The 27,681-nt window shown below is 47.1% G+C and overlaps 1 protein-coding gene across 1 annotated transcript in view; it reads left to right on the forward strand.

Moving 5' to 3' along the window:
* Positions 1-1,686: 1,686 nt before the first annotated feature.
* Positions 1,687-27,681, forward strand: part of Lars2 (leucyl-tRNA synthetase 2, mitochondrial) — a 105,440-nt gene continuing 79,445 nt past the window's right edge. Inside the window, exons 1-4 of the mRNA XM_051140240.1 lie at positions 1,687-1,966; positions 6,769-6,897; positions 24,885-24,976; positions 27,273-27,333. Coding sequence (XP_050996197.1) covers positions 1,730-1,966; positions 6,769-6,897; positions 24,885-24,976; positions 27,273-27,333 — 519 coding nt within the window. The 5' untranslated portion in view covers positions 1,687-1,729. The remainder of the gene's footprint in view (positions 1,967-6,768; positions 6,898-24,884; positions 24,977-27,272; positions 27,334-27,681) is intronic.

Genomic DNA, 27,681 nt, shown 5'->3' on the forward strand with positions numbered 1-27,681 from the left:
TTAACCTGACTAACCCTGGCACTGTGGTCCGACGTGTGGCCAGCTCTACCTCTCTGCTCCTGTTCACTCCTGTCTGTTCACTTCTTCCTGGAAGTTCTGCCTCTTCCTTGTTGCCTAGCTATTGGCTGTCAGCTCTTTATTAAAGCCAATCAGATACAATTATAGATTGCCTTAGGCAGATGAGTAAGGAACACATATTTACAAAATATGAGACCAGTGTGTTGGGAATGGGTGTTGGACTCTAGAGGGCTTCTCTACCCCAGCTAGTTCCCAAATAATTGAGACAGAGACCTTTTAAAAATTATAAAAGCTTTGGGGCTGGAGAGATGGCTCAGAGGTTAAGAGCACTGACTGCTCTTCCAGAGGTCTTGAGTTCAATTCCCAGCAACCACAAAGTGGCTCACGACCATATATGATGTGATATGATGCCCTCTTCTGGCCTGCAGGTGTACATGCAGATAGAGCATAATAAAATAAATAAATAAACCTTAAAAAAAAAAAAAAAAAAGAAAAAAATTTAAAAAGCTTTAAGGCACCATAACTGGGCAGGAATCGACCCTTTAAGCTATTTTGCTATTTCCCAGCTGCACACCCCAAGTAACTTGCCAAAATTGTTCCTGCCTGGTCTGCTCTGTTCCTTCAGGCCAGCCCTCATCACCACGGTGCACATGGGCCTTTCTGCCCCATGGTGACTTCCCTCTCGCCAGCTTCTCCTTCTGCTCCTGCTACATCTTCTGCTTCCTCTCTCTCTTTTCCTGCCTTGTCCCTCTGAGACCCCAAGCCTGGGAACCCAAACCCCGCCTACTTCTCCCATGCCCAGGCACAGGCTGTTAGCTGCTTTATTTAACCAACCTGAGAAGACTGGCCAGCAAAGCCACATACACAGCATTTGATATATGTAAGACCACACTCATCTGGGCAGCAGACATGTTGGGGACCAGTGATTAGCATTGCCTTACATAGCACCAAACCAACCCCCACACCAGGGGTGGGCCATAAGAATAACTATACCAAGGTCTGGCCAGCACTCAGCTCTCTGCTGGTGCAGCAATCAACAATTGAATATACAGAGACAACCTTCCCACAAAGTACAAAATGTTACTCTAACAATTTGGCAAATGAAGAAACAAGTGAATATAAAGTTTTCTAAATAATGGTTTTTTTCTTGACTTAGTCTATAAGGGTGTGTTGAACTCATAACACACATAAATATAAAATATATTTATATATAAATATGAAAATGTTAATTTTATTCAGAGTGTCTTGTCCTCTGGGAGACCTGGTCTCAGATCCCTTCTGGTATTTGCATTTGAGTACACACCCAAGTCAAGATGTGCTTGGACTTCTTCTGGAGTTCAGACAGACAGCAGTCGGTATGCTTGACAAACTCTGGAGGGAGGGGCTTGATCACCTCCTATGCTGCTGGGAGGGTCCATAGCAAGTGGCCTTGTGGTGGCCTCCCTTTGTTTCTGTGAGGGGTTTGTATCGTTGGTGTTTGGGGTGTTTTCTTATTAAAAAAAAAAAGTTTATATTTAATCAACAGAACTTGTAAACAGTTCTATTAGGAAGTGATTACCAAAAGAAGAGGACGCATATGAACAGGCAGCAAATGCTGGGCTGTGTTAGTGAGGAAGAGCAGCCCTGAGCAGTCCTGAGTGGTCCTGAGTGAGTTCTGGAAGTGCACATCATGTCCCTTTGCCCTCTTTTCCAGGCGCTTCCCTCCTGAAGAATGGCGTCAGTTAGTCAGAGGCTGAGTTTCTATGTCTCTCCTCTGAACAGGCAGTTGATTTGTGGGGGGCCAGCTGTCATCCACTGGGAGAGAAGAATAGTTCCAGGGTGTTCCAGAAGTATTTACAGCGCCACGGGGAAGTGGACGAAGGAGTACACACTCCAGACAAGAAAGGATGTTGAGAATTGGTGGCGTCGACGGATAAAAGAGCAGGCATCCGCAACTTCAGAGGAAGATGTGAGTGCTATAAGAGGTCGCTGCATCAGTCGCTTTCCTTGCTGTTGCCAAAAACCTGACAAGAAACAGCTTGAAGGAGGAGGAGTTTGTTGTGATTCACAGTTTGAGGGGACACAGTCCACCATGGCAGCCTGTCAGGAATGTGAGGCAGCTCGTCTCATTGCAGCAGAGAATAGACAGGAAGTGGGGCTCGGCTATAGCACCCCAGGGCTCATCTCTAGTGAGCCGCTTCCTTCAGCAGGGTTCCACCTCGTAAGGCTTCCACAGCCTTCCCAGATGGCACCGCCATGTTACTCCGGCTCACATTGCTTAGTTTAGGATAAGCTATTAGGCGTATGGCCTTAAAGTGAGTGGTTGGGTCTGTGTGCGCTTTTGTTTTCTTCCCTAAAATGGAGGGTGGTGACGGCACTCCCTCGGTTCCCAGGAGGATTGCTGAGAGGGGCCAAGGAAGTGATTCAAGGTTAGGGCACAAACACCTTCCCAGTGTAGTAGATGTCCATGTTAATCATGTATGTGGTTGTGTGACAGGCAGCCCCATAGCTGATGTTTTGGAGCAGCTTTGATTGGGGAGCCAACCAAAGCTAGTGGGTGCTGGGCCTTGTATGGAAAGATGTCACCCATGGATCTAAGAGGCTATCTGTGAGATTGCAGGAGAGGCCTGTGCATCGGTCTGTCAGGCGGCTGCATGAGGTGAGCTGTGTCTGCCCCTTTCTGCTGAGGACTTGATTGGTCTGAGGAGAGAGGCCAACCTGGTCTTGATGTCATCTGAAATTGGGGTGCAGCCTTCAACGTCGCAGTAGATCAACAGACCGTGGCTTCTGGTCCCAATCCCCACCCAGATCAGTTGCATCACGCACTCGGTGGTCACTGATGTCTTTGGGATGTTCTCTGCCTCCTGTTATAATTGGATCAAGGCAAATGCTAGACACGTTCATACTTACATACTTTCCCTTTGTAACAGCAGCAACTGAATAGCAAAGACACTTGTGGAATTTATTAGGTGGGGCCAGAGGCAGAGAGCTGAGTGCCCCTGCAGCTGACACTGTATTGGACTTGCCTTTTCCTGTCTCCTGATTCTTATGGAGCCACAGTCACTCCTTCCGAGAATGGGGGCTATTTATATTCGGCTAGAAAGTGGTTTGGGCATTGTATAGAAAGAAGATTTGAAATTAAGAGTATAATATTAAATAAATAAATCAACACTAAAAAAGGAAGTTGAGTGATTCCCGATGAAAACCTGGCCTTTCCCTTAGCCCCATGATCCTCAGTTCCTTACATTGTTTATCTTACATGTCTGTCTTGAAAGTCAGATGAGAAAATGCGATCTCCAAACTGAAGCCTTAAATAGACAAATAAGTAAATGTGCTGTTGTGCCTGGGCCTATGACTGAACACTGGTGTATATGAAACTTCAGAGTTCACTTCGTATTGATGTAAGTATGTTTGAAATCCAGTGTTTAGAAGCCAAATGTCTTGTCACCATCATCAAATCACCATTAAAACAAACAAAAGAACGACTGTCCCTCTCCCCCAACTCCCATTTAGTGAGCATGTTGCCATGTACCAGGTACCATTTCCAGTGGTTGAGTTACTTAATACCAGAACAGCCTTAAGAGCAGGTACCAGCCTTTCCTGGGGAGTTAGAACACTGAGGCCCAGGTTGTGGGCCAAGCTGGGACCCACTCCAACCCACCGAGAGCCCTTGCTTTCTGAAAACTCTGTCATCATTGGAGAATAGCCTGAGCCTGGGAAGGCCCAGGGATTTGTCTGAGGCCTCACAGCTCATGGCACAGTAAGGGTCAGACCTGGAGACCCTACCTGTGGGGACTCCAATACAGCTCCAGAGAGCAATCCCCAGGGCGGCAGGAGTGATGTTCTAAATCACAGTCTGATGGAAATAGGGGACCAACTTTTAAAAGCTGTCCTCTTCCCATTGCTAGCAGTCGTACTTTCTCTTAGAGGCCTGAATTCCTGCACTTTTATGTAATTATGAAAATGTCCCTTTCAGCCAGATTCCTACTCCGTTATAACACAAACTCCTGTCATTTCTTCTCTCTTCCCCACCTCCAGACGATAGAACTCATTTCATTGTCACAGAGGAAAATGACTTAATTCACACAGAAAAGCACAAGGCAGGAACAGGCAGTGGGCTGAATATATTTCTGCAAAGCTAAAAATATTCATGAATATCAAAGACTCAGTAGCATTGCTGTTCCGTGTATCTCCTGTGAACTCAGGTTAGAGCTCAGCTTTGCTGTCCTGTGATGCATCATTTGATGTTGCCATTAATTTAATCTTCATTGAACAAGCATACAGAAAAGGAGAAGCTAGTGAAGAAGCTGTGTATAGAAAATGTTTGGGCAAGGTTGTTAATTAATATGATATAATAGTACAAAAAGATAGGGGTTATAACATAAGAAAATAGTTTTTACATAATGCCTTAAAAGTCAAAGACTGGAAATAAGACAGGTATGCACAGGCCCGAGGTCCCAGCACTCAAGAGGCCTGAGGCCAGCCTAGGTTACAGAGCAAGTCCCTGTCTGAGAAAGCAAAAAAAAAAACCCTACAAATGTATATGTCCAGGATTTTTTTTTTTTTTTACATTTCTACTTACCAAAGGCATGATTACTTTTTTTTCCCCCCTGTATCCCTGAAAATTCCCAAAGAAAAGCTCTGTGGTCTAACCCACTGCAGGTAGGGGAAGAGTTCAGTAAAGGAGTCACCTTTATTTTTGTACTCAGTATAATTCCGTCACTCACCTTCCCCCAGCCCCATGCCAGGGGTAAAGCCCATGAGCTTGTCCAGGCAAGCACTGTGTCCTGGAGCTGAGCCACCTGCCTGACCTAGTCTGAAAAGCAAGGAAGCTCCGGAGTGTGCTCCAGGCCTCAGGGCCTCCTCCCCCATGAGACTCCCGTTCCCTGCCTGCCACTCGGCTTATGTAGGTCACCGTCGCCCTCCCAGTGGTGCAGAGGATACTCTATGCTTGTGTACTCCAGATTCTGAGAAAAACCTTAAAGAGTTTCTTTCTCCAGTGCTGCCTTACCTTGGACATTTCTAGAACAAAGAAAAGCTGTTCTTTGCATTTTTTTTTTGTGGGTAGTGGTTAGTTGTTGTTTGTGGTTCTGTTAAAGATTTAAAGCCATTTGCTGAACTTGGCAAGAAGGTGGACTTGACATGGTAACATACACCAGCATTCTGGTGTCGGAGGCAGGAGGATTGCTGCAAGTTTGAGGCCATCCTGTGTTACATAGCAAAATCTTGTCTCAAACCAAAGCAACAACAAAACCCAAAAAACTTTGCTGCAGTCTGATTCCTAGCTCTGCTTCCCTGATTAAAGTTGTATATTAGTTCCTTTTGTTGTTGTGGCCCAAATACCAGGCAGAGACAAGATAGGGAAGGGCTCTTTTGAGAAGACAGTCTGCCAAGCGGGAAGGCAGTTGGTCATGTTACGTTCTCAGTAAGAGAGCAGAGGCCAATGGATGCTGTTGTTCGGCTTGCTTTCACTCTCAGTTCAGACCCGAGCCCCCGGAACACTCCACTCACATGTGCTGGGTCGTCCCACGTCAGTTAACCTAGGCTGACTGATGTGCTTCACTCGTGACTCTACACCTGCCAGGTTAACAGTCGGTATTAACAGTAAGAAGTGGGCTCTGTCCGTCATCAGTTATGAAAACACCAGCCAGTGAAGTCTAAAACTTCACCTCCCATGCACGGTCAGGAAGGGGTATGCATTTCTGTCCGTGTTTGTGGTCAGTGCTTTGGTGCTTTGGCAAAGACATGGTGTCCCCTAAAGTTTTAGGAAGAAGTAAGGACCAGAAAGGGAGAGCCAGAAGGCCAAAATTAATACTAATGTGGCAGTAGCTGGCCCACCCTCATTGACCACCAGCAGCAGCAGTGACCTTCAGTCTTCCAGATTCCCCATGGCAGGATTTACCTGGACAGGGCTTGTAAAGTCTGCTGGGGGTGGGGGGGGGGAGGAGGGGATGGGGGAGGGATGGCTGTGTCTTAGGTAGAAGGTGCTTCCCCAGAGGCCAACAAAAGAGCATTTAAGAGTTACTGCAGTCCTGCTGGGTGGCAGGGAGGTGAAAATAGAGATGATTAGTACATAGTCCTTGGGGCTGTGCATGAAGTCCAGGATACAGCACTCACCTAGTATGTATGAGGTCTTCAGTTCTATCATCAGCTCTGCAGAACTTTCCAGAAGCAGCAAAGATGTCAGGTCTCCCATAAGCAATCAGCTCCAAGACTAGACCCATTCCTCTGGGGCCTCATCCTCTGGTGTGCACAAGCCCTCGATGGCGTTTGCAGGGGACCCCCTGCCCTGCCTTATTTATATTCAGATATGTAGATTTCCTGTGTTTTTCATCCAGTGCCTGGAGACCTGTTGTCAGCTCTGGATCCTCAGCCAAGGGGAGCTGAGGAAAGGACTCTCTTTTACTTGAATAATGTGGAACTCTGGGTCAGAGGCTCGTTTGGAAAAACAGTCTTTTAAGACCTAGATAGAAACTACTTTAGGAGAGAAGCTTTTGAAAAAAGGAGAAAAATTAAAAAATACTAAGCTGATTAGCCCTTAATATATTGTTCTGAATTATTGTGGGTATTCTTAAACCATGATCTTTGAGTTTTGGAGGTTTTAACATTTTTTTTGTCAATTTACATATTGAGAATAGGTTTTTTTCTTTCAAAAAATTTTAAAATGTTAAATGATTACTTTGAGTAAAGTGTTAAAATATTAGGACATGCAGAGCCTCTAGAAAAAAATGAAATAAACATTTTCTGTCGCCCTTTGTCACTTTTTCCTAGAAATTGAAGCCCAAGTTCTATGTGCTGTCCATGTTTCCGTACCCTTCTGGCAAGCTGCACATGGGCCACGTGCGTGTCTACACGCTCAGCGACACCATTGCGCGGTTCCAGAAAATGAGAGGCATGCAGGTAAGGGCCAGTACCTGCCTCACTCTGCACAGGAAAGGAGTGTGCCAAATGCGTCCAGGATAATAAAGAAATCCAAGTCTAGTTAAGACTGACTGACTTTAAGTGTGGACGTGAACAGTTTCCTTGTGTGCAGAGAAGCCATGTAATGAAGCATCTGGGTGACCCTGGAGCAGCTGCAAGGGTGGGTTCATGTTGGGGCCACAGGTGTGGTTAGCATCGCGGTTCCCTCAGGAGGAGCGCCTCCATGAGCAGTGGCCACAGTGAAGCCTGCCCCTCTGTGGACATTACCTGAAATGGCTAGCAAGAAAGAAAGAAGGCAAGATTAGAGGGACCCAGAGTTGAGGATACTAGGTAGCCATGGTGAAGAGCACATCAGAGCACAACTGTCAACCCATGGCTAGGAACCAATAGCGAGACCCTTCAGTGATCCAAAGGCCTTCCGCTGGACCCTGACTCTTGGTGAGTGCTACAGGGAATAAACCCAGAGCTCCACAGATACCACGCAAGTGTTCTATCACGGAGCCACATCCTTAGCTCCTCTTCCTAATTTCATTTTGAGACAGGGTTTCACTAAGTTGCCCAGGCTGGCCTTGCCTTCTGCCTCAGCCTGTGGAGTAGCTGGGAGGCTTGTGCCACCAGGCCCAGCTAGTCCCTACCTCTTGAAGATCCCACCATTGTCCAATAGTACCACACCAGGGACAAAACCTTCAACACATGGGCCTTTGGGTACATTCACGATCCAGACTATAAAGCTGTGTGGTAACGCACCCCTGTAGTTTCTGCACTTGAAAGTTTGAGGAGGAAAATCAGGGGTTCAGTGCTAACCTTGGCTACACTGTTTGGACATCACATCCCCTTGTTATTGGATGTTTTTTATATTCTCTGATGAACATGAATTTTATTTTATAGTGGGGAAAATAAAATTTTATAGGAAAAATATTTGGGGAATAATAACTGCGGGGAATGGGAAAAAATTTCCTAAAGGAGAAACATCTTATTTTATTATATTTATGTTTTGTCAGGGATCACATGTCACGGTACATGTAGAGGTCAGAGGACAAACTGCCCAAGTAAATTTTCCTCCACCATATGGATCTTAGGGATCAACTGTTAATGACAAGACTCTCTAGTTGCTGGGTATCTCACTGGCCCGGAGGAACCACCTGATCCTGGTCTTGAAAGACAAATGAAACTTACAGGAAGATATGCCATTCCTTGGCTGATGTAGTTGGTTTTTCTTCTTCATTCAAGATTTTTTTTTTTTTTTTTTGAAATTATGTTGATGTGCATGCTGGTGTGGCCTGTGAGTGCAGGTGACTGAGGCGGTCAGAGGCATCAGACTCTTGTGGAGCTGGGAACTAAACTCAGGCCCTCTGCAAGATCAGTACATGCTCTTAGCCACCGAACCCCCACGATTAGCCTTGACTAACTTGACACAGAGTGGAATCCCTTGGGAGGGGAATCCCAGGGAGTGGCTGTCTAGGTTGGGTTGGCCTGCGGGCGTGTCTGTGGGGGATGGTCTTGATTATAGTGGTTGAGGTGAAGGACTTGCCCGCCACCTTGGCGTCTTTCTGTAGGCAGGGGATGCTGGCCGGGACAAGGGTAGAAAAGGAGCTGAGCATAGGGTTTGCATGCATTTGTTTTCTCTGGTCTCGATTGTGAAGGTAAGAAGAACCGGCTTCAAGTCCCTGCAGCAATGGACTGTGACATGGAACTGTGGCTAAAACAACCTGTTCTCTCCTAGGTTCCTTTTGTCAAGGTATTTTATCACAGTAACAGGAAATGAAACCAAGCACAGTCCCAGAGCTTTCTCTGTGGTCTTTAGCAACAGGGTGTCTATAAGATGGGGGTGGGAAAAAAATCAATCATTATATCTTGCTTAATGACCCACAGAAAGTGGGGGTGGGGGCCAGGAGATTGTATCAGGGCTGAGTATGAGATGGGACTAGACTTCCAGGATTCGAATAAAGATGGTATGGTCTTTGTCCAGTTAGTTGCCTCTCTAAGACCTAGTTTCTTTGCAGCTGTAGGGTTAGAATAAAATAGTATATTAGTCAGGGTTCTCTATAGTAACGGTTTCTAGAATGATTCTCTCTGTACAGAACCAAGATTTATTAGAATGACATACAGGCTGCAGCCCAGCTAGTCCAGCAATGGCTGGCTGTGAACAGGAAGTCCAGGAACCCAGTACTCGCTCAGTCCACAAGGCTGGGTATCCTGAAGAAGTGGGCTCTAATGCCAGCAAAGGAAGGACTTGCTAGCACGGCGACGGCCAACAGGAAAAGAGCAAAACCTTCCTTCTCTCATGTCCTTTAGTCACAGGCCATGGTAGCAACTGAGATGCCCTAAAGCAGTGGCTCTCAACCTCCCTAACGCTGCGACCCTTTAATACAGCTCCTCATGTTGTGGTGACCCCCCCAACCATACAATTATTCTTGTTGCTGTAATTTCGCTACTGTTAGGAACCCTAATGTAAACATTTGATGTGCAGGATAGCTGATACGCAACCCCTGTGTGCGGCCCAGGGCTTGAGAACCTCTGCTGTAGGTGTGCACTTGGCAGCAGACGGCGTTGTAACGGGAGTAGACACTGGTAGGCGTTTGGGCAGCTTCTTCTTGTGACTTGCTGGTGCCTTTGGGACGTCAAATAGTTACTTCCCTTTGACCTTACAGGAGGCATACACTCATCGCACTAAAGGTAGCAGAAAGTACTGGCAGGTGCCCACTGTGAGCAAGAGCCTGCTCCACCAGCCTCCAGGAGCCAGCTGGGTACATTTCTGCCCGGTTCTGTTTATTGATTTTGGTAGCTGTAGCGCTAGTGTGGTGGGAATCTGCAAACCTACAAACTGGGATTTTTTTTGTTTTGTTTTTAATACAGGGTCTCCAATACCCAGGCTGACTTCCGAGTTGTAGGTAATCAAGGGTGATCTTGACTTTCGGATCTTCCGCCTCTACTTCCTGTGTCCTATGATTATAGGGATGTGTTACCTTGTTTGGCGCCAAACTGGAACTTTTTCATGAGAGAACCAATTGTTACATTTACTGGTACACATTTGGCCATTGCTTTTATTAGTGCGTCAGGCCCTATGCAAGTGGTACCTTGCACTTCCTAGGCTTTTAGGAAAGTTATGAGACAAATTGTTGGAATTTTTTTTTGTTGTTGACAGAAGTATCCCATAAAAATGGGGTCATGTTATCATGTGTTTGTCACTTGAGAACAAATAAGCTTATATTGCTGAACCCAGGGTTACTATGAAATTTAAACTTACCATAGTTATTTGTCACCCTGGTTCAGGAAATCTATTTTTCTCAGACACTGTCTTACACTATTTCTTTGTTTGTTTGTTTGTTTTTTTGAGACAGGGTCTCTCAGTGTAGCCTTGGCTGTCCTGGACTTGATGTGAAGACCAGTCTGGCTTCGAACTCACAGTGGTCCGCCTGCCTCTGCCTCCCAAGTGCTGGGATTAAAGGTGTGCGCCACCACTGCCCGGCTTTACACTATTTCTTTTCTTTTTTTAAAAGATTTATTTATTTATTATGTACACAGTACTTTGTCTGCATGTCCACCAGAAGAGGGCGCCAGATCTCACTATAGATGGTTGTAGCTACTATGTGGTTGCTGGGAATTGAACTCAGGACCTCTGGAAGAGGAAGCAGAGCTCTTAACCTCTGAGCCATCTCTCCAGCCCCTACACTATTTCTTAAGAAGACTCAGAACAGAGGCTGGAGAGGTGGCTCAGCAGGCAGAGCACTCTGTTCTTGCCTACAGGCAGTTCTCGGGCGGGGCTCGTGGCTCTGTCTCTCTGTGACTGCCCTTCTAGGACATCTGGCGCCTCCTCATGGCCTCTGCTGGTTCCCGTACCATGTGGTGTGCATATGCTCATACACATACATATAAATAAAAGCAAAATCTTATAAAAGGGCCAAATTAACTGCCTACTTGCCTAAAGTATAATCTCCCCCACCCCCACTTTATGCCCAAGTATTTAACCCAGAATCTTGCACGTTAGGAATATGTGCTATCACTGAGCTATGGCCCTTTACAGTGTAATTTTGTAATTAAATTTCAACTGTATATGTCTTTTTAAAAATTAAACCAACTTAATTTGATCAGTGCACACAGGCTTCAGGCACACTTTAAGCTGCAGCATTAAAGCAAAAAGCATCTTATTGGTGACAGAGCACAGGGAAGCCTGCCAGCGGATAGGTGAGTGAAGAGGGATGTGTGCGGGGGTCTAGTTGTCTTGGGAAGGATGGGATGTTAACAAAAGATGCACACGAGGAACCAGCACCTTAGAAGCAGCTCAGATAAAATAAGGGGTCTCTACCCATAGCTGCAGTCCAGAGTCTCCCTGTCCTGCTACTCTGTGGAGGAGCCTGCGTAGTCGGTTAGCTTCTCTGACTGCACTTGCTCATTTGATCTGGAGGCGGGCTTTGGATGCAGCCCAGCAGCCCAGTGCTCATCTAGCTCCCAGGTGAGCATCTAGGCCCTAGATTCGGTACCCAGGGAAGAGAGAAGGAGGGGGGAGTGAGTGACAGGAAGAGGAAGGGAGGGAGAAAGAGAGGGGGAGAGGGAGGAAGGGAAGGAGGGAGGGAAGGAGAGAAGACATTAAGACTGATTTCTCCTCAGGTTGCTATGAGGTCAGAGTAGGTAGCGCAGTACGCCTCGTGCCTGGTACATAATATGTCCCTTAATAAGTGATAGCTGCAATTATGATTTATACTGATTGATTGGCTCTGAGCTGCTCAGGAAAGTGATTCAGCTCCACTTAATCAAGGAGTCCCTGTAGTCTTCTGCTGGGCGCAGGCGCAGGGCTGCCCTAGCCAAGCCGCTGCTGCTCAGTGCTGCCACTGACCCTTCTGCTGCCTGCTGGCTGAGCCTTATGAGGGTTGATGTCAGTGTGTTAGTCAGGGCTCTCTAGAGGAACACTGAAGATATGTGCAGGCAGACAGACAGACAGACAGACAGACAGAGGAGCAGGAGCAGAACTGATTGAACACTGAATATATGTGCAGATAGATAGATGATAGATGGATAGATAGATGATAGAACAGAACCGATTGGATACGTGAATATATATGCAAATAGATCAGAATACATGAGCACACACATATATCTATGTATTTATCTGTCTATCTGTATCTATATCTGTCTATATTTATCTACACACACACAGAGAGAGAGAGAGAGAGAGAGAGAGAGAGAGAGAGAGAGAGAGAGGGAGGGAGGGGAGGGGAGGGAGGGAGGGAGGAGAGATTTATTAGAGTGTCTTACAGGCTGTGGTCCAGCTAGTCTAAAAATGGCTGTCTGGCAGCAGAAGGTCTAAGAATCCAATAGCTGTTTGATTCTTGAGACTGACGTCTTAAACATATGCTAGAGTCCTGAAGAAGCGGCTCTAAAGCCAGTGAAGGGATGAGCTTGCCATCAAGAGCAGGAGCGAGCAGGCAAAGAGCAAGGCTTCCTTCCTCTGTGGTCCTCTTATAGGCTGCCAGCAGACGATGTGGTCCAGATTGAAGTGGGCCTTTTCCTCACAGGTGTAACCAGTCACTTGGGTTTTAGTTAATTCCAGGTGTAGTCAAGGTGACACCTGAGAACAGCCATTTTCCTAGGTCCTCTGGAAGAACAGCCAGTGCTATTGATGCTCAGCTGTCTCTCTAGCCAACTCCATCCAGAAAATATTTATGTTAGCCGTCCCTGTTTAAGTCAGCTCATTATCTGTGAACCGCCAAACTTTGTGAAAACTCATCAGGCTGTTTACATTAGTGTGGAGCAGAGAACTAGACACCTCTCTCTTTGCTCTCTTTTCTTTTTGGTCAGCAGTGTTGGAGACAAGTACGGTTGCACAGCACTTGGCAGGCTGAGGCAGGAGGATGCCATTTGGGGCCAGCCAGATCTGTCTTGCCTATACAGCAAGACACTGTCTCAGAAAACAACGAAGAGCGTGTACAAGAAGGGTTGTTGGATGTCCTTGCTGGTTTATAAGCTGCCTTGTGTCAGTAGTCCCTGAACGGTGCTTGTTGTAAGTAGGAGGGACTGTCTGCTCCAGGACAGCCAGTCAAGACTGGATGGATATGTGTGTTCGTTCTCTTGGTCAGTAATGGTCCTTGGCCACAAGCGTCACTGTAAACTCTTGGTCTCATTCTGTATCACATATAAAACTGGTGCATTTGATTAAAAACCAGTCAATGTTTCATTTTTCTATAGTTACTAAATTGTTAACTTAAAAAAATGTTTTTATTGGTCTTGTGTGGTGGCACATACCTTTAATCCCAGCACACAGGATGGAGTCAGAGGCAGGAGGATCTCCATGAGTTCCAGGACAGACAGAGCTTTTATATTTATTTTATATATATGTGTGTGCACATGCACAGAGGTCAGCTCTCTTCCTCCCACCATGTGGCCTCCAGGGACTGAATCGTTGTTGGGATTTTACCTCAGCCATCTTGGTAGTTTTAGTTTGTGTTTTTCTGGTTACTATCCCATTGAGACCGAGATATGCACATGTATATTTTCTGTGTCACCTTTCTTTTCTCTGGTTTGTTTGCTCACTTTATTTAGTTGCCAAGAGTGTCTTTTTATTACTCCATGTTGTATTTTATATACTATCTGGATTATTGACTCAGTCCTAGTGTACAGCTCAAGCGTCTTCTCCCAGGATCCAGACTGTTTTTTTATTTTGAGAGACTAAAGGCAATGGGTTACAATCTGGCTTTGAGAGTAGGCAGGAATGGTAATTCAGAAAGTTCAAGGTTTTCAGATTGTGCAAAGGGAGGAAATGAGGTAAGAAGGCCTGGAGTTCTGAGTTCCCAGGCATGGCCTTGTCTTTCACGGAAGCCACTTGAGAGCCGTGGCCTTTGTAGGTCTCTTGCTGAATCTGGGCCCTGTCATCCCATGCCTGAGTGAAAGGTCCTAGCGTGTGGTTCAAGGCTGTTACAGCCCAGGATGTGCCCATCAGGAACACCGTCCTTCTTAGGAGACAGATTCCTTTGATTTGGAAGCTTTTACTTAGGCCCAGAGTTCAAGCCTTGACGTTCTTCCTGTGCCAGATAACAGGACAGTTTTCCTGTGTCTGTGCCAGTGACCGGCGAGCCTGTATGACTCTCTGATTATAGTCCTCCAGAGCCAATCCAGGACCCTTAAACTGTGTATTCCACCTATAAATATGCTTGTCAAAAGTTACTCAGCATTTCAGTTTTCTTTTATTATTATTATTATTTTTTAAAGATTTGTTTACTTATTATGTATACAATGTTCTGCCTGCACGTGTGCTTGCAATCCAGAAGAGGGCACCAGATCTCATTACAGATGCTTGTGAGCTACCATGTAGTTGTTGGGAATGTGGTTGTTGGGAATTGAACTCATGACCTCTGGATGAGCAGCCAGTGCTCTTAACCTCTGAGCCATCTCTCCAGCCCCCTAATCTTTTTTTTTTTTTTTTTTTTTTTTTAGAACAGGCTGGCCTCGAACCCACAGTGATCTGCCAGCCTCTGCCTCCTAAGTACTGGGATTAAGGGCGTGCGCCACCACGCCCGGCTTTCAGTTTTCTTTTTATAGCATCTTAAACATTTTTTCCTTCATTTATTTTACACGTGTGAGTGTTTGGCCTGCATGTATGTCTGTGCACTATGTGCTTGCCTGGTGCCCAGGGAGACCAGAAGAGAGCGGCAGATCCCCTGAGACTGGACTTACGGCTGGCTACATCATATGGGTGCTAGGAGCCAAGCCTGCAAGGTCCTCTGGAAGCACCTAATGCACCTAACCCCGAGCCATCTCTCCAGCCCCTTTGTAACGGTTCTTTTTCTCTGGCCTGCTGGCCCACGCCTCATGGATCCATGGTCCTTAATGACGTACGCAAGCTTTTCATGGTGATGATCTTTGTTCTCACCCCTGGCTCTTCTCCCCGTGTCTCCTTCTGAGAGTGTTTCTTATGCCCCGCTATATGTAAGTCCTTATTATTATCCTTCAGGGTCCACTTCATCTTCCTTGTCCTGTAAACTGGCCTTCAGTTCTGTAGCTCACATTTATCAGCACTTACAGGCAGAACCAGCTCACAGGTCCTCAGCTAAGCTCACAGGTCCTCTAGGTTACTGCCATCTGCCCAATACCTACTTTAACTTCTTGGGGACAGAGAATGTCCCTCTAACTCCCTTTGTGGGTAGCATGCCGGCTGTTTAATGGTTACATGGAACCTACTTTTTTTGTAATGTTCTACAAGATCCTTTGCTTGCAGCCAGCCGTGGTGGTGCACGCCTACAGTCACAGTGCTGGGAGCCAAGGTTTTGAGGTCCTCATAAGCAATATAGTAAGACTTCGCCTCAAGTTAAACAGATCAAACAACATCAAAGAAAAGCAGTGTGCTCTTTCCATGAGCTGATCTGATTCGTGGCCTCTCCATAAGGTGGCCTGCAGACAATCATAGTGTCCCTGCCTGATTCGTGGCCTCTCCATAAGGTGGCCTGCAGACAACCATAGTGTCCCTGCCTGATTCGTGGCCTCTCCGTAAGGTGGCCTGCAGACAACCATAGTGTCCCTGTCTGATTTGTGGCCTCTCCATAAGGTCGCCTGCAGACAACCATAGTGTCCCTGTCTGATTCGTGGCCTCTCCATAAGGTGGCCTGCAGACAACCATAGTGTCTCAGTCTGACTTGTGGCCTCTCCATAAGGTGGCCTGCAGACATCCATAGTGTCCTCGGCTTAGCAGTCCTTTTAAGATTATCACTGAATGTGAAAATTAGACATTCAAGAACCAGATAACGGCACTTTGCTAATAAGCCTGATGTCCTGAGTTTAATCCTCAGAACCCACGTGAAGGTGGAAGGAGACAATCAACTGAAAGTTGTCCCATGACCTCCATGTGTACTCTGTGGTGTGTGTACCCTGTACCCTCACAATAGCAGTGGAAACATTTAAGTGAGCTGTTAAAACAGGACTTCCTTTTGACTGCCAGCTCCTGGATAATGACACAAAGACTTACATTTCTTATAAGCGTGGGTACTGTAGCTGGGCGGATTCCCAGCTGTTCTAACGCGACTGTACTGGCCTGGCTGTGTCCTGCCGTGTGGCCCATTACCCCTCAGTCTCTAGTCCCAGCACTTGGTTCTTCCGCCATTGCTGGCTGGCGACCCCCTCCCTCGCATTCCTTCCCAGAGTCCCCGTCTCGGCGGGAGCCCTTGCTCTCTTGCTCAGCTACTGGCCGCCCAGCTCTTGATCTCACCAATCGGAAGGTGTTGGGGGCCAATGCTTACTGAAGCTGGTGGTGCTTCACAAAAGTGACGGCACCGAGGTCCGGCCTATACTTACCTCCCTGGGCACAGAAATCAGCATTTGCGTAATACAAGGACAATCTTCACGCACTGCACAAAAGATCACCCCTACGAACTTTGAAAGCCATCATGGGAACTGGGTCCCCAAATTTGAGCCAACGTGTAAGCCTCAAGCACGCATATTCTGTGGGTGCTTCTGTGACTGCAGTTTTTTTCTTTGAGTTTGCTAGGGGTGGAAGCAGGACTGGAAGTGTCCACATCTTGAAAGAATAGTTTAGGTGGCTGGGCCAGGACTTCTGCACATGATGAACAGCTTCTCCACTGAACCAGATGGGTATGGCTGTCTAGGGTTTGGCCCCAAGTCACACTGACTTGTGAGAAGAGAGCTGACAGCTGTTAGCAGCTGACCTAAGCCATAGGCGTGTGTAGACTGGATGAGGACTGCACGAGTGCACGAGCACTAGGTGGTTTGGGGTGTTGCTGCTGCATTACCCGGGTGATGAGCAGGGTGCGGCTCACACCCCAGAATCGGAGCAAAGCTAAGCTGAGCGATGTGATGTTCTGTCTCAAAGACAAGCAAACAAAGAAAGAGTGTAATAGAATTTCGAGTGTAACCCAATTTCAGTGGCCACAATAAAGCATTCCTGAGATGTGCATGTTTACTCAAGGGCCACTTGAATCCAGAATTAAATTCTTCTTTTTCTGCAGTCAGGCAAGGCGACGCTGCCAATTGATTGGTTGCTCCTTCCACTCAAGGGACGCCTGATGACATACTTAGAGCTTAGCTCCATATGGTGACTTTGTTGTGTTTTCATGTGTTGTATGCACAGATGGCTACCTCCCGCCTCTGTTGGCGTCCCAGCACTCTCTGGTCCAGGAGCAGGATGCTGCAGCACCGGAAGTGCTCACTCATCCCCCTTGCAGAGCTGCCTTGAACTAGTTTGTCTCAGGCAGGAAGCTCAATCATGGCCCTGTCCATGTGCAGGAAGACGTCAGGACTCAGCGTCTCACAGCTGTAGTCACTGTGTGGTCACCCACAAAGCCGGGGCCAGGGACATTCTCAGCAGTTAGTGTCTGTGCTGTGCCCAGCGTGTGTGGTGTGGCAGATCTTCAAAGCTCTGTGGTATCAGGAGGTTAATGTATGCTCTCAGGTGTGTTCTGGGAAGAGAAGGCATGTGGCCTAGCACCTTGATTGGATGGAGAGTGCCTGACTTGCCTGCCAGTTGGGTTCTGTGTTCCCACAGAAGGCATGTCCTTTGGGTATAGGTGCACTGGTTTTTCATACTGTGAAGTAGGTGATTTTTATATCCAATCTGTAATAATGGTGGTTTGTTATACTGGCTAAATGAAATTAAGTACTGCATTTCTCATTTCTTTGAAATAGAGTGCTGAACCCACTCCAGAGAAGCCAAGACACTGAAAATAATATTTCTTTGCAAAGCAGTAACCATGGTGCCTGAATCTGCAGCTGAATTGGTTTCAAGGATAAAGCTTTGTTTTATGGGGAGGGAGAAAAGCTGGCCATTGCCCCTGTTGTGGAGGCATGCTCTTCCTCTGGTGGAAAGGCAGGGGACCGGGTGCCTCAGTCTCCTTCCTGCTCGCATCTAAACTCTTGTTTGCTTAGCTCACGGTTGCTTCCTGAGTTAGAAATGCAAATGACCCTTTGTTCGTTCCCCACTGCCTTCTTAAAGTATTTTAAAATTGATATAAAATTCCATGTTGCCTCTTTTATAATATGATGCAACATAGATGGGGCCTTGACTCTCTTAGCCCTGTGTCCCTTTTGCTGAGTCAGCTTGCCTCCAGCCCACCTGCCAACCCCAAAATGCCCAGGTTCTCAGCTCTGGAGGACTGTCCGCCAGAGGCTAGCCAACATCCAGCTCCTAGGCTTCACTCTGTTTCCAGTTCCCGTCTGACTTACAGAGCTCTGGCATATGTATAACTATACCCTGGGTTAGCAACCTCTGTCCTGCTGTGATGCTAGCCAGACCTCACATGGAAATGGTCCACCTGCTATGACAGGAGCCGGTTCCGACTCCCGCTTGGGACCTCACATGGAGATGCTCCATCTGCCATAGTATCCAGCTCCAGCTCTCCTTTGAGAGCTCACATGGGCGTGGCCAGCTCTGACTCCCGCTTGGGACCTCACATGGAGATGTGTTCCCACACCGTTCCACCCCTACTTTCTAGTAAGTTGTGTGTTTCTCAAGCTGTGGGATCAGCTGCCTAGCTGGTGTTCTCCTGTGATTGTTTGATTTTGTGATTCGGTGAGTTTAACTAGGGTTACTTACCAGTGAAGAAAATCAACATCTATTTCTGTGTCTGTGTCTCTGCCACCACCTCCAGCAAACCCTGACCACTCTTACTGTGGCTGGATCTGAGGCGTAGGAAATCCAGGTGGAGTTGGAGGGCAGGTAAATAGAGAGATCAGGGAGCTCACCCCACCCCCACTCCCTCACCTGTCCCCAACCCATGGGTTCAGTTATTCGTGGAGTGGCGAGGAGGGTCGCGACCTGTGAATAAAGAATTGGGCGGGAGAGAGACATGGGCCCAGGGAAACGTTGCTTGTCGAGGGCCGTTTATTGTAAGGGGGTATCCAAATTTAAAGTGAGCTTCTGAGAGGCCGGGGGGGGGGGGTGGGTAGGAAGGAATGCAGTGGAAAGTTACAAAATCTTCTGGGCCAGGCCCAAGGACAGCAGGTGTGGAGTGGGGCGATTATTCAGAAGTCGAGATACACCGAATGTTCCCTTTCTCAAGGTCAGGCTGGATCTTTGTGGTTGCCAGGCAGGATAATTATCTCAAGTATGCAGACAGCTGTGGCTTTCGGCCAGCAGGGCCTCTCAGCCACTGGGGCAGGTCAGGCAAGGTCCTATGGCTCCTGACACCCACCCCTGGCCCCTGCCTCAGCCACTGCCTCGGAATGTGTGGCTCTATCTGGTAAGATCAGCACATTTGCACTCTCACCCTCACACCAGTCGTGGGCGCTGTCCATTACTGCCTTTGTCTCCTGGGCTCTGGGTGGTCATGGTGTCTCTGTCAGGTCTGAGCTATAATGCTGTCCTGCTCTTCTGAATTTTGGGTTAGCTTTGCTGCCTTGGTAGCTGCTCATCAAAACTTACATACTTAGGGCATTTGTTGTAAGAACTAGATAGAAATTGGGGATGTTCACATTTTGATTTCTAATTTAAGTAACTGGTATGTCTTGATTTAGCCTCTGAATATTTTTACATTTATTATCTTAAAATTATAATTTTTATCTTCTGCCACCTTCCATGATGTCACATTCCCACTGTTCCAAAATTGACGTGATGGTTATTTAAAAGTATATCTTAAGTAGAATTATAAAAATAAGTCAAATATCTGGAAAGATGAAGACATGTAGGAAGCATTCACATCCATGAAGAAGTTATAGAAAATAAAGAGGTTAGCTTAGGAAATCAAGAATGGTCAAGGTCTTTCATATATTACTGTTTCACAAAGAGATGGCACCCAGGTGACCTCCAGCTCGCGTCCTTCTTCATCTTCCCAGGGAGCTGGGATTGTAGGTGTGGACCGTGGCACCTAGCTGGGCCCTTGCGTGTAAATGCAGATGCCCTGCTTTCTGTAGGGCAGATTGCCATGTCTGTGCATGTGAGCTATAGGTGTAGTAACTTATTTTAACTCTGTAAGTTCAGTGATATTAAGAAAGCTAAGTCATTTTAAAACTAACTGGAAGAGTATAAAGTTCTTCTAGTGGATGGTTGGACAATCTTGGCTCATTGAAGCCAAGGGTAAGAAATATCAACATCTTTTGTGGTGTTTGGGGTTAAATCTGTAGCTTTGCATTTCTGAGCATGTGCTCTACCACTCCAAGCCCAGAGTTAATGTCAGACACCTGGAATGTGATGCGCGCTAACCGAGCTTTGTCTTGTTTTTGAAGCAGGGCCTACTGTGCAGCCTAGGCTAACTTTGAACTCATGATCTGCCCCCTGAACTTCCTGAATGCTGGGATTACAGGTGCGTGCCGCCATATCTGCTGTCAGAGGGACGGAGCCCCTTGGGCACACTGCAGTGCTTAGGTCTTTGCTCCGTGTTTCTCCACAGCAGAAGAATGGGCTCTGCATGTGGTTCCAGGCTTGTGAGCAGGGCACCTTCTGGTCTAAGGACATTTGCCTTGCAGGGACATGAACCACAGTGACCTGACGGGTGGGAGAGAGAACGCTCCTGACTTTGAGTTCTAGAATGGACCTAACCAATGGGTTAGGCAGTTGAGTTTGTTCATTTTTGCCAAGAATCTGAAATATTAAGGAAGCTTAAGATTTTTCTAACTTTATGTTCATAGGTAGTTTGGATAACATTTGACCTAAGAATATCTCCTCATGTTAATTCCATCTGAAAATGAAAATAGAAATGAGTAAGTTTGTTACATGAATCTAGACTCTGTGTGTGTGAGTGTGAGAGTATGTGACTGAGTGTGTGAATGAGAATGAGTGTGTGTGTGAGTGTGTGACTGAGTGTGTGGGTGAGAGTGAGTGTGTGACTGAGTGTGTGAGTGAGACTGAGTGAGTGTGTGAGTGAGAGTGAGTGTGTGAGTGTGTGTGTGTGTGTGAGTGTGAGAGTGAGTGAGTGTGTGTGTGTCTGTGTGTGTGACAGTCTTTCTCTGTGTTGAGCTTATGTAAAAACCCAGACAGCCATAACAGACTGTTGGTGGGCAGAAGAAGCACTGGACAGGCGCCGTTGCTGTTCTGACAGTGACTCCTGTAAGATTAAGTCCCCTCTCTGCAGAGTAGCCACACAACAGCTACCGTGTTCTTCCAGGAAGCAACCTGGAAGAATTCAGTGCAGCCCTAGCAGAACTCAGGGCAGGCCTGGCAGTGTGGAAACCTCCTGCGTAACCCAGAACAGGGCTTTATAGTTCCTGAAGGGGGCGGGGGGAAGCAAACATAGGAGGACCATGTCATCCGTGGACAAGCAGTGTTCCAGAGCAGCCTGTGTGCCAAGGGTGCCTATTTAACGAGGCTCTCTGGTTCCTGCTGTTGTTTTGTTTTATTTTTTTACGGATCCTAATAAAACTCACAGCATCCAAGGAAATGCTGCAGGCGCCCAGGCACGCTGGGTTCTTGGACCAGGTCCCTGAGGCTCCTCTGGGCATGGACCTGCCTCAGCATTCCTTCTGCTTTTTCATCTGTCACCATGAGGTTGGCCCACCACTGGGAATCCTGGTGGGAAGAGTCCCCACCTCTCCAGTAGCCAGCCTAGCTTCAGACAAGCCCAGGAAAGAGCCCAAGCCCGTGCTTTCTTCTCTATCAGAAAAAGGGTTTGAACTTGGCTGTCCACACCAGGGCTGGGTGAAGAAGTTTAAGAGGAAGCAGTTTCTGAGAGGGGGTGGGACACTGTCTAGGTCAGCCATATTGCAAAGAGACCTCCCAACTGGATTGGCATGTGTTTAGTCAGGTTCCCAAAGCTTCATAGAACAAGGATCACTCAGCAAATGTTAGAATTTTAGTTTGTAGAGATTAGTAGACATCAGACGTAGGCAGGAGTTAGCGTGTAGTAGGCAGTAAGGGAAAAGGACCCATGGTGAAAACTTCAAATCTATGCTACGGTAGGAGTGGGTGTTAAGGTAAAAAGGGGGAATAGAAGAGTTTCTTCTAACTTTGTCTTAAGTCCTTGATCATTCTGTGATAATTCTTAACAAAGCCTGCTCCCATCTTAGTCCACGAGAATGTGTTGTCAATCTTCTTTGGTGTAAGACAGCAAACTCAGCACCACTGCCCCGGCTTGATTCTTTTTTTTTTTTTTTTAATGAACTTGAACATCTGGCATCTCCCGTCCTTAGGTCATACACAGTTGTGCTTTGAAAGCTGCCATCACACTCAGAAATGGCTTCTGTACTTTTGCATTTAGCACAGGTGCCTATGATGTAATGTTAAATGAAAAAGACAGGTCATGAAATATTTATGTATGGCAGTTCTATCCCCATAAACCCCGCACATTCCCATGTGCGTTTGGATGAGTATTTTGCCTGCATTTATGTCTGTGCGCCACGTGCACACAGCATCCGCAGAGGCCAGAAGAGGGCATTGGATGCCCTGGGAGTGAGTTACAGACAGTTGTGAACTGCAGTGTGAGTCTTGGGAAATGTGGGCCATTTGGAAGAGCAGCCAGTGTTCTTAACTACTGAGCCATCTCTCCAGCTACAATTGTATTATGGTTTTGTTTGTTTGTTTGAAAAACACCAAATGAGCCAAGCAGTGGTGGCACACTCCTTTAATCCCAGCACTCGGGAGGCAGAGGCAGGTGGATCGCTGTGAGTTCGAGGCCAGCCTGGTCTACACAGCAAGTCCAGGACAGCCAAGGCTACACAGAGAGATCCTGTCTCAAAAAACAAAAACAAAAGCAAAACAAAACAACAAAAAAAAATCAAATGAAGAAAAAAAAATCTATTTCTGGTTGACTCCAGAAGAGCTGTGGCTATGGGAACCTGTAGAGAGCAAAAACTCCCTGTGCACAGATGGGAAAGTTAAACATGCAGGCGTCCTTCAGAGGAAGGGCTGTTTACTTGTCTTCCTCCTGGAATGCTGCGGATGGATGGAATTTACCACCCAGTTATCCTTTGTTAGCTACTGAGCCACGCCTATGTCCCCCAGAGTTTATGCTTTACCTATCCCAGGTCCTTTCCCTTAAATCGTGAGCATTGCTTCCAGGCCATAAAACCCATTCTCACGAGTGATGTCACTTGTCCTTTACCACAGACTAAGAGACTTGTATGTTATCTTAGGGCCAGGCCAATCCTGACACCCACAGGCATTATGCTTACCTCAGCTGTTCTCCCTGGATTCTCAATCTTGGCATTATCTTGAGTTAACAGAACCCATCTTTGTAAAAGAAGCCATGTGTGCTTTGTAAAGAACTTCCATGTAAACACATCTTAAGCTCTGCTATACCCATGGGACTGAGTTAATTGTTACCAGAAAACTTTTTCTTCTTTTCCCAAAATTGTGCTGTGCTTAAATATGGCTAAAGTAAACCAACTGGTGTCAGACTCTCAAAGTTTGGCCCAGCACTGGTTCCCTAAGTCAGGCTGAACTTACTTCATTCTTCCCTTAGGCAGATTGTTTCCCTGCCAGCTGTAAAGCCTGCAGTGAGCCCCCACCCTCCCCCCCCTCCCCCCAGGGACTGACCTAATACCCGGTTCTTACTTCTTAATTGAACTTAAATGTGGCTGGTGGCAGCCACATTAGTGAGCAGTTTTATAACTGGAAAATTCTGGCATGAGATGGACATTCTGAAAGTATTTTATTTTTCTGATGCAAGGTCTCTCTGGCTTTTGGTCTTGTTGTTAGACATAGTCTCAGTATATAGACCAGGCTGGCCTGGAACTCAGGGAGATCTGCTTGCCTCTGCTTCACGAGTGCTGAGATTAAAGGTGTGCAAGCCTGGTGAAGTAGGGTCTCTTAATCAACCCTAGATCTCCAGCCAGCTTGTTCTCAGGGTCCCCCCTTCCTTCCTTCCTTCCTTCCTTCCTTCCTTCCTTCCTTCCTTCCTTCCTTCCTTCGTTGTTTTCCGAGACAGAGTTTCTCTGTAGTGTTGACTGTCCTGGACCCACTTTGTAGACTAGACTGTCTACAGAGATCCACCTGCCTCCATGCCCTCACCCCGCTCTTCACTCCCCATCCCCCTAACCCCCCCAACCCTCCACTCCACCCCCACCCATGCTGGGATTGCAGGTGTGCTCACCACTGCCCTGATGGTTCCCTGCTTTTTTACCTTCAGGGGCTGCAGTTGCACATAGGCTGCTATGCCCACTTGTATTCATGTAGGTCCCAGGGCTCCAGGCCGCTTCCTGTAATCTTCTGTGACAAGCACTTTATAATCCCTGAGCCATCTCAGGTCCCAAGCCCTGTCTGGGTATTTTAAGGAGCCATAGTTTACTCTGGGGTACTCTGGAGTGCCTCTTCTGAGCCAGGGACCTGCTTTAGTCAGGGGAGTGTTCCAGCCCTTCACTCTGCCAACTCATTTTCCTCTTCTCTTTCTTCCTTTCCCTCCCTCCTGCCCTCCCTGTCTCTCTCCCTTAACCCCTGTCTCTCTCCCTGCCTCCCTCCCTGTCTCCTTCCCTCCCTCCTCTTTGTTCGTTCTTTCTTTCTTTCTTTCTTTCTTTCTTTCTTTCTTTCTTTCTTTCTTTCTTTCTTCTTTCAAGACAGAGTTAGCTGTCCTGGATTCACTTTATAGACCAGGCTGGCCTTGAACTCACAGAGATCTGCCTGCCTCTGCCCCCTGAGTGCTGGGATGAAAGGTGTGTGCCACCATGTCCGGCTGGCAAACTTTTTTTTCATGCATGAACTTTATAAGGCTTTTAATGAAGCTGTGGGGATATCACTCAACCTTTACCCACCTCACGGTCCAGCTGTGGAGATGGCCTCAGGTGCGAGGCAATGCCTGGCGGGGACTCTGCATCTGCACTTGGAGCACGCTCTCTGAAGAGTTTGCAGGGCAGACTTTCCTTCAGACCAGGCCCCTGGGTCCCTGTTGACAGGGCTCTGTTAGAAGTGAAAGACGTTGATAGGCAAAAAGGAGAGGAGTCAGGACGAGTGTCTCCTGGAGCTTACGATGCGTGTGCGGAGGGCAGCCTCTTGCAGTCAGGCGGAGGGGAGGGCAGCCAAGGACACGCTGTTCCTTCCTGGCGAGAATGTAAGCCTGTTTTCATTTCTTCTCTTCAGTTTTCACTTTGTTCTGTTATACCAGGTTATCAATCCCATGGGGTGGGATGCATTTGGATTGCCTGCCGAAAATGCCGCCATAGAGAGGGATCTGCACCCACAAAGCTGGACGGAAAGGTAAGTGTTTAAGACACACGCAAACACTTATGTATGGAAACCTTTTAAAACATTGTATTTTGCCGGGTGTGGTGGCGCACGCCTTTAATCCCAGCACTCGGGAGGCAGAGGCAGGCGGATCGCTGTGAGTTCGAGGCCAGCCTGGTCTACAAAGTGAGTCCAAAATGGCCAAGGCTACACAGAGAAACCCTGTCTCAAAAAACCAAAAAAAAAAAAAAAAAAAACATTGTATTTTAAGCCTATGCACAGGAAGAACAGAAAGCAAAAAAGAACACAAAACCAAACCAGCATTACGTTGCAAATTGCCAAGACACAAACAGACAGGACTGTGTGTGCTGCTGTTTGTCTGGTTAGTCAGTTATGGGGAGGGGTGTGTGTGTGTGTGTGTGTGTGTGTGTGTGTGTGTGTGTGTGTGTGTGTGTGTGTGTGTGTGATAGTGCACATGTAGTAGTCAGGGGACAGTTATGGGAGTGAGCTGTCTTCTTCCATCATGTGCGTTGTGGGGACCACACTCAGGCTGCCAGGCTTGGTGGCAAGCGCCTGTTGTGCAGTTCCTGTTACTTGTCCTTTAATACTCTGGATAGATTTTTTTTTTTTCAGATCTGAGGACCCAGGGCCTTGTGATTGCTGGGCAAGTGCTCTACCACTGAGCTAAATCCCCAACCCCTCCCTTTAGGACTCTGTATTCCTAAGAAATACTGAGAAGGCTGCTGTTTGCTTGTGGAGAAGTTGTTAGGGTGCTTGTTATTAGTCAAATCATTCTTTCCTGGAGCATTTACCTTTGTGGAGAAAACGAGGGAGAGAGAATGGCACTTGCTCAGTTGCTGCAGTGCTTGTCTGCTGGGCCTGAGTTGGATCCACGTGCAAACACGGCATTCTGACTTTCTATGAAGATTACATTTTGTTTTCATCATCTATGAGCAAGGAAACTTAGTGTAGATACACAGCTACCTGAGGTTGGGGGTGTCTTTCTCTTACTGCCCCATGGTTCAGACTTCCTAGCCCTCTCCCTTCTAGTAAAGTGCTGAACACCTTATACCAGAATATTCTGGGTCCTTCCATCAACTCCCCTTCAGATACAGGAGGGAAGTTCCAAGGTCTGTCTGGAACTTCTTTTGTCTCTTCTCCCCTCTCCCCCCTCCCCTCCCCTTCTCTCCTCTTCTCTCTCCTCTCCTCTCCCCTCCCATCTCCTTACCCCCCTTCTTTGTGGAAAATGCATACACATGAATGTACAGGTATAGGACCCCATACACGTGCCCAGCTGAGTGTCACTGAACATCCAAAGCAGGGTGCTGAGTGTCCTCCTGTGTCACTGTCCTGTGTCACTTCCTCTCACTAAGATGGAAGCTCACCATTTTGGCTAGTCTGGCTCCAGTGAGCTCTGCCTGCCCCAGGCAGGGTTATGGCAAGCAAGCCACGCTGACATTTTACGTGGATGGTGGGATTTGTATTCTGGTCCTTGAGCTCACCCTTACCGCCCTATGCTTCCCACGCTATCCCCAGCCTGCTCACCTCCTCTCCTTGTTTCTACCCAAGGCTGCACAGCAGCAAACTCACTGTACTCTCTGCCATACAATTAAGTCTAGATTAATGGAAATGATAAAAAAGGAGAAAAGGAGGAAATGACAACTCTAATAAAGTAGATCAAACATGGCATAAGTAGATCCCAGCAACAGGAACTATAAAGTGATTAATGCCTTTGGCCTTTCTCTATTATCCAGTTTGGGGGTAGTTTTAGGCTCTGATAGATGGAACACTGTGTGATTTTTTTAATTTCCCCAATTTATACATGAAGAGAGGTGTGTGTGTGTGTGTGTGTGTGTGTGTGTGTGTGTGTGTGTGTGTGTGTGTGTGTAGTTCCGCCAAGCAGGAACTTCTTCCACTGAGCTCCAAACCAACTGGCACATAAGGGTTTGTTTTTGTTTTTGTCTTTAATCACTTAAAAACTTGCTTGCCTGGCTTAACTCTGTGTAGATCAGGGATGTGGAGAGGCCAGGCTCACTCACTCAGGGAGCTGCTTGTCAGAGTGGCCAGGGGGAGGAACCACCTCCAGGGCCAAGACCAAGACCAAGGTAGCATTTAGTGGATGAGCATGCCCAGATCATGGTATCTTCTGGAATATCAATATTTTACTGATTCTTAGGGATTGATTTTTTTCCCCCTGCCAGGGCAAAGCAACAGTTAAGCTTCCTTGACTGAGCTAGACTTTTTACGTTTTCTAAAATATCCTTAAAATGTAGTTTATCTGTGGCCCTGACCCCTCTCAAAGTCAAACTTGCTTCCCTTTGTTTCACAGCAATATTAAACACATGAGGAAACAGCTTGACCGCCTCGGCCTGTGCTTCAGCTGGGACAGGGTGAGTCAGCCTTTCTTCCTGGGGTCTGTTCAGGGGAGGGCTGCTTGCATGGGGCCTTTCCTCCTGCTTGTGTTGGGAAAAGAAAAAGGAACTGACAGGTCTCAGGAGGGAAGGCTTAGCACGCCACAGACACAAAGAATCCCCAGTGGGTATTTTTCTTGCAAACAAATAATTTTCTACAAGATTAAGCTAAGAGAGTTTGCTTCTTATTTGACTTCATAATGGGCTGGGTTGGGCTGTGTGCACAAAGGCTTTGCACCAGTGTTTATGGCTCACAGCAACAGTTTAAAAGGATTATTGGAATCCACATAAAAGTGATTAAATATTAACCTGCTGGTCCTCTGGGTG

The sequence above is a fragment of the Acomys russatus genome, chromosome 32 (genome assembly GCF_903995435.1).
Source record: "Acomys russatus chromosome 32, mAcoRus1.1, whole genome shotgun sequence".
Classification (NCBI taxonomy): domain Eukaryota; kingdom Metazoa; phylum Chordata; class Mammalia; order Rodentia; family Muridae; genus Acomys; species Acomys russatus.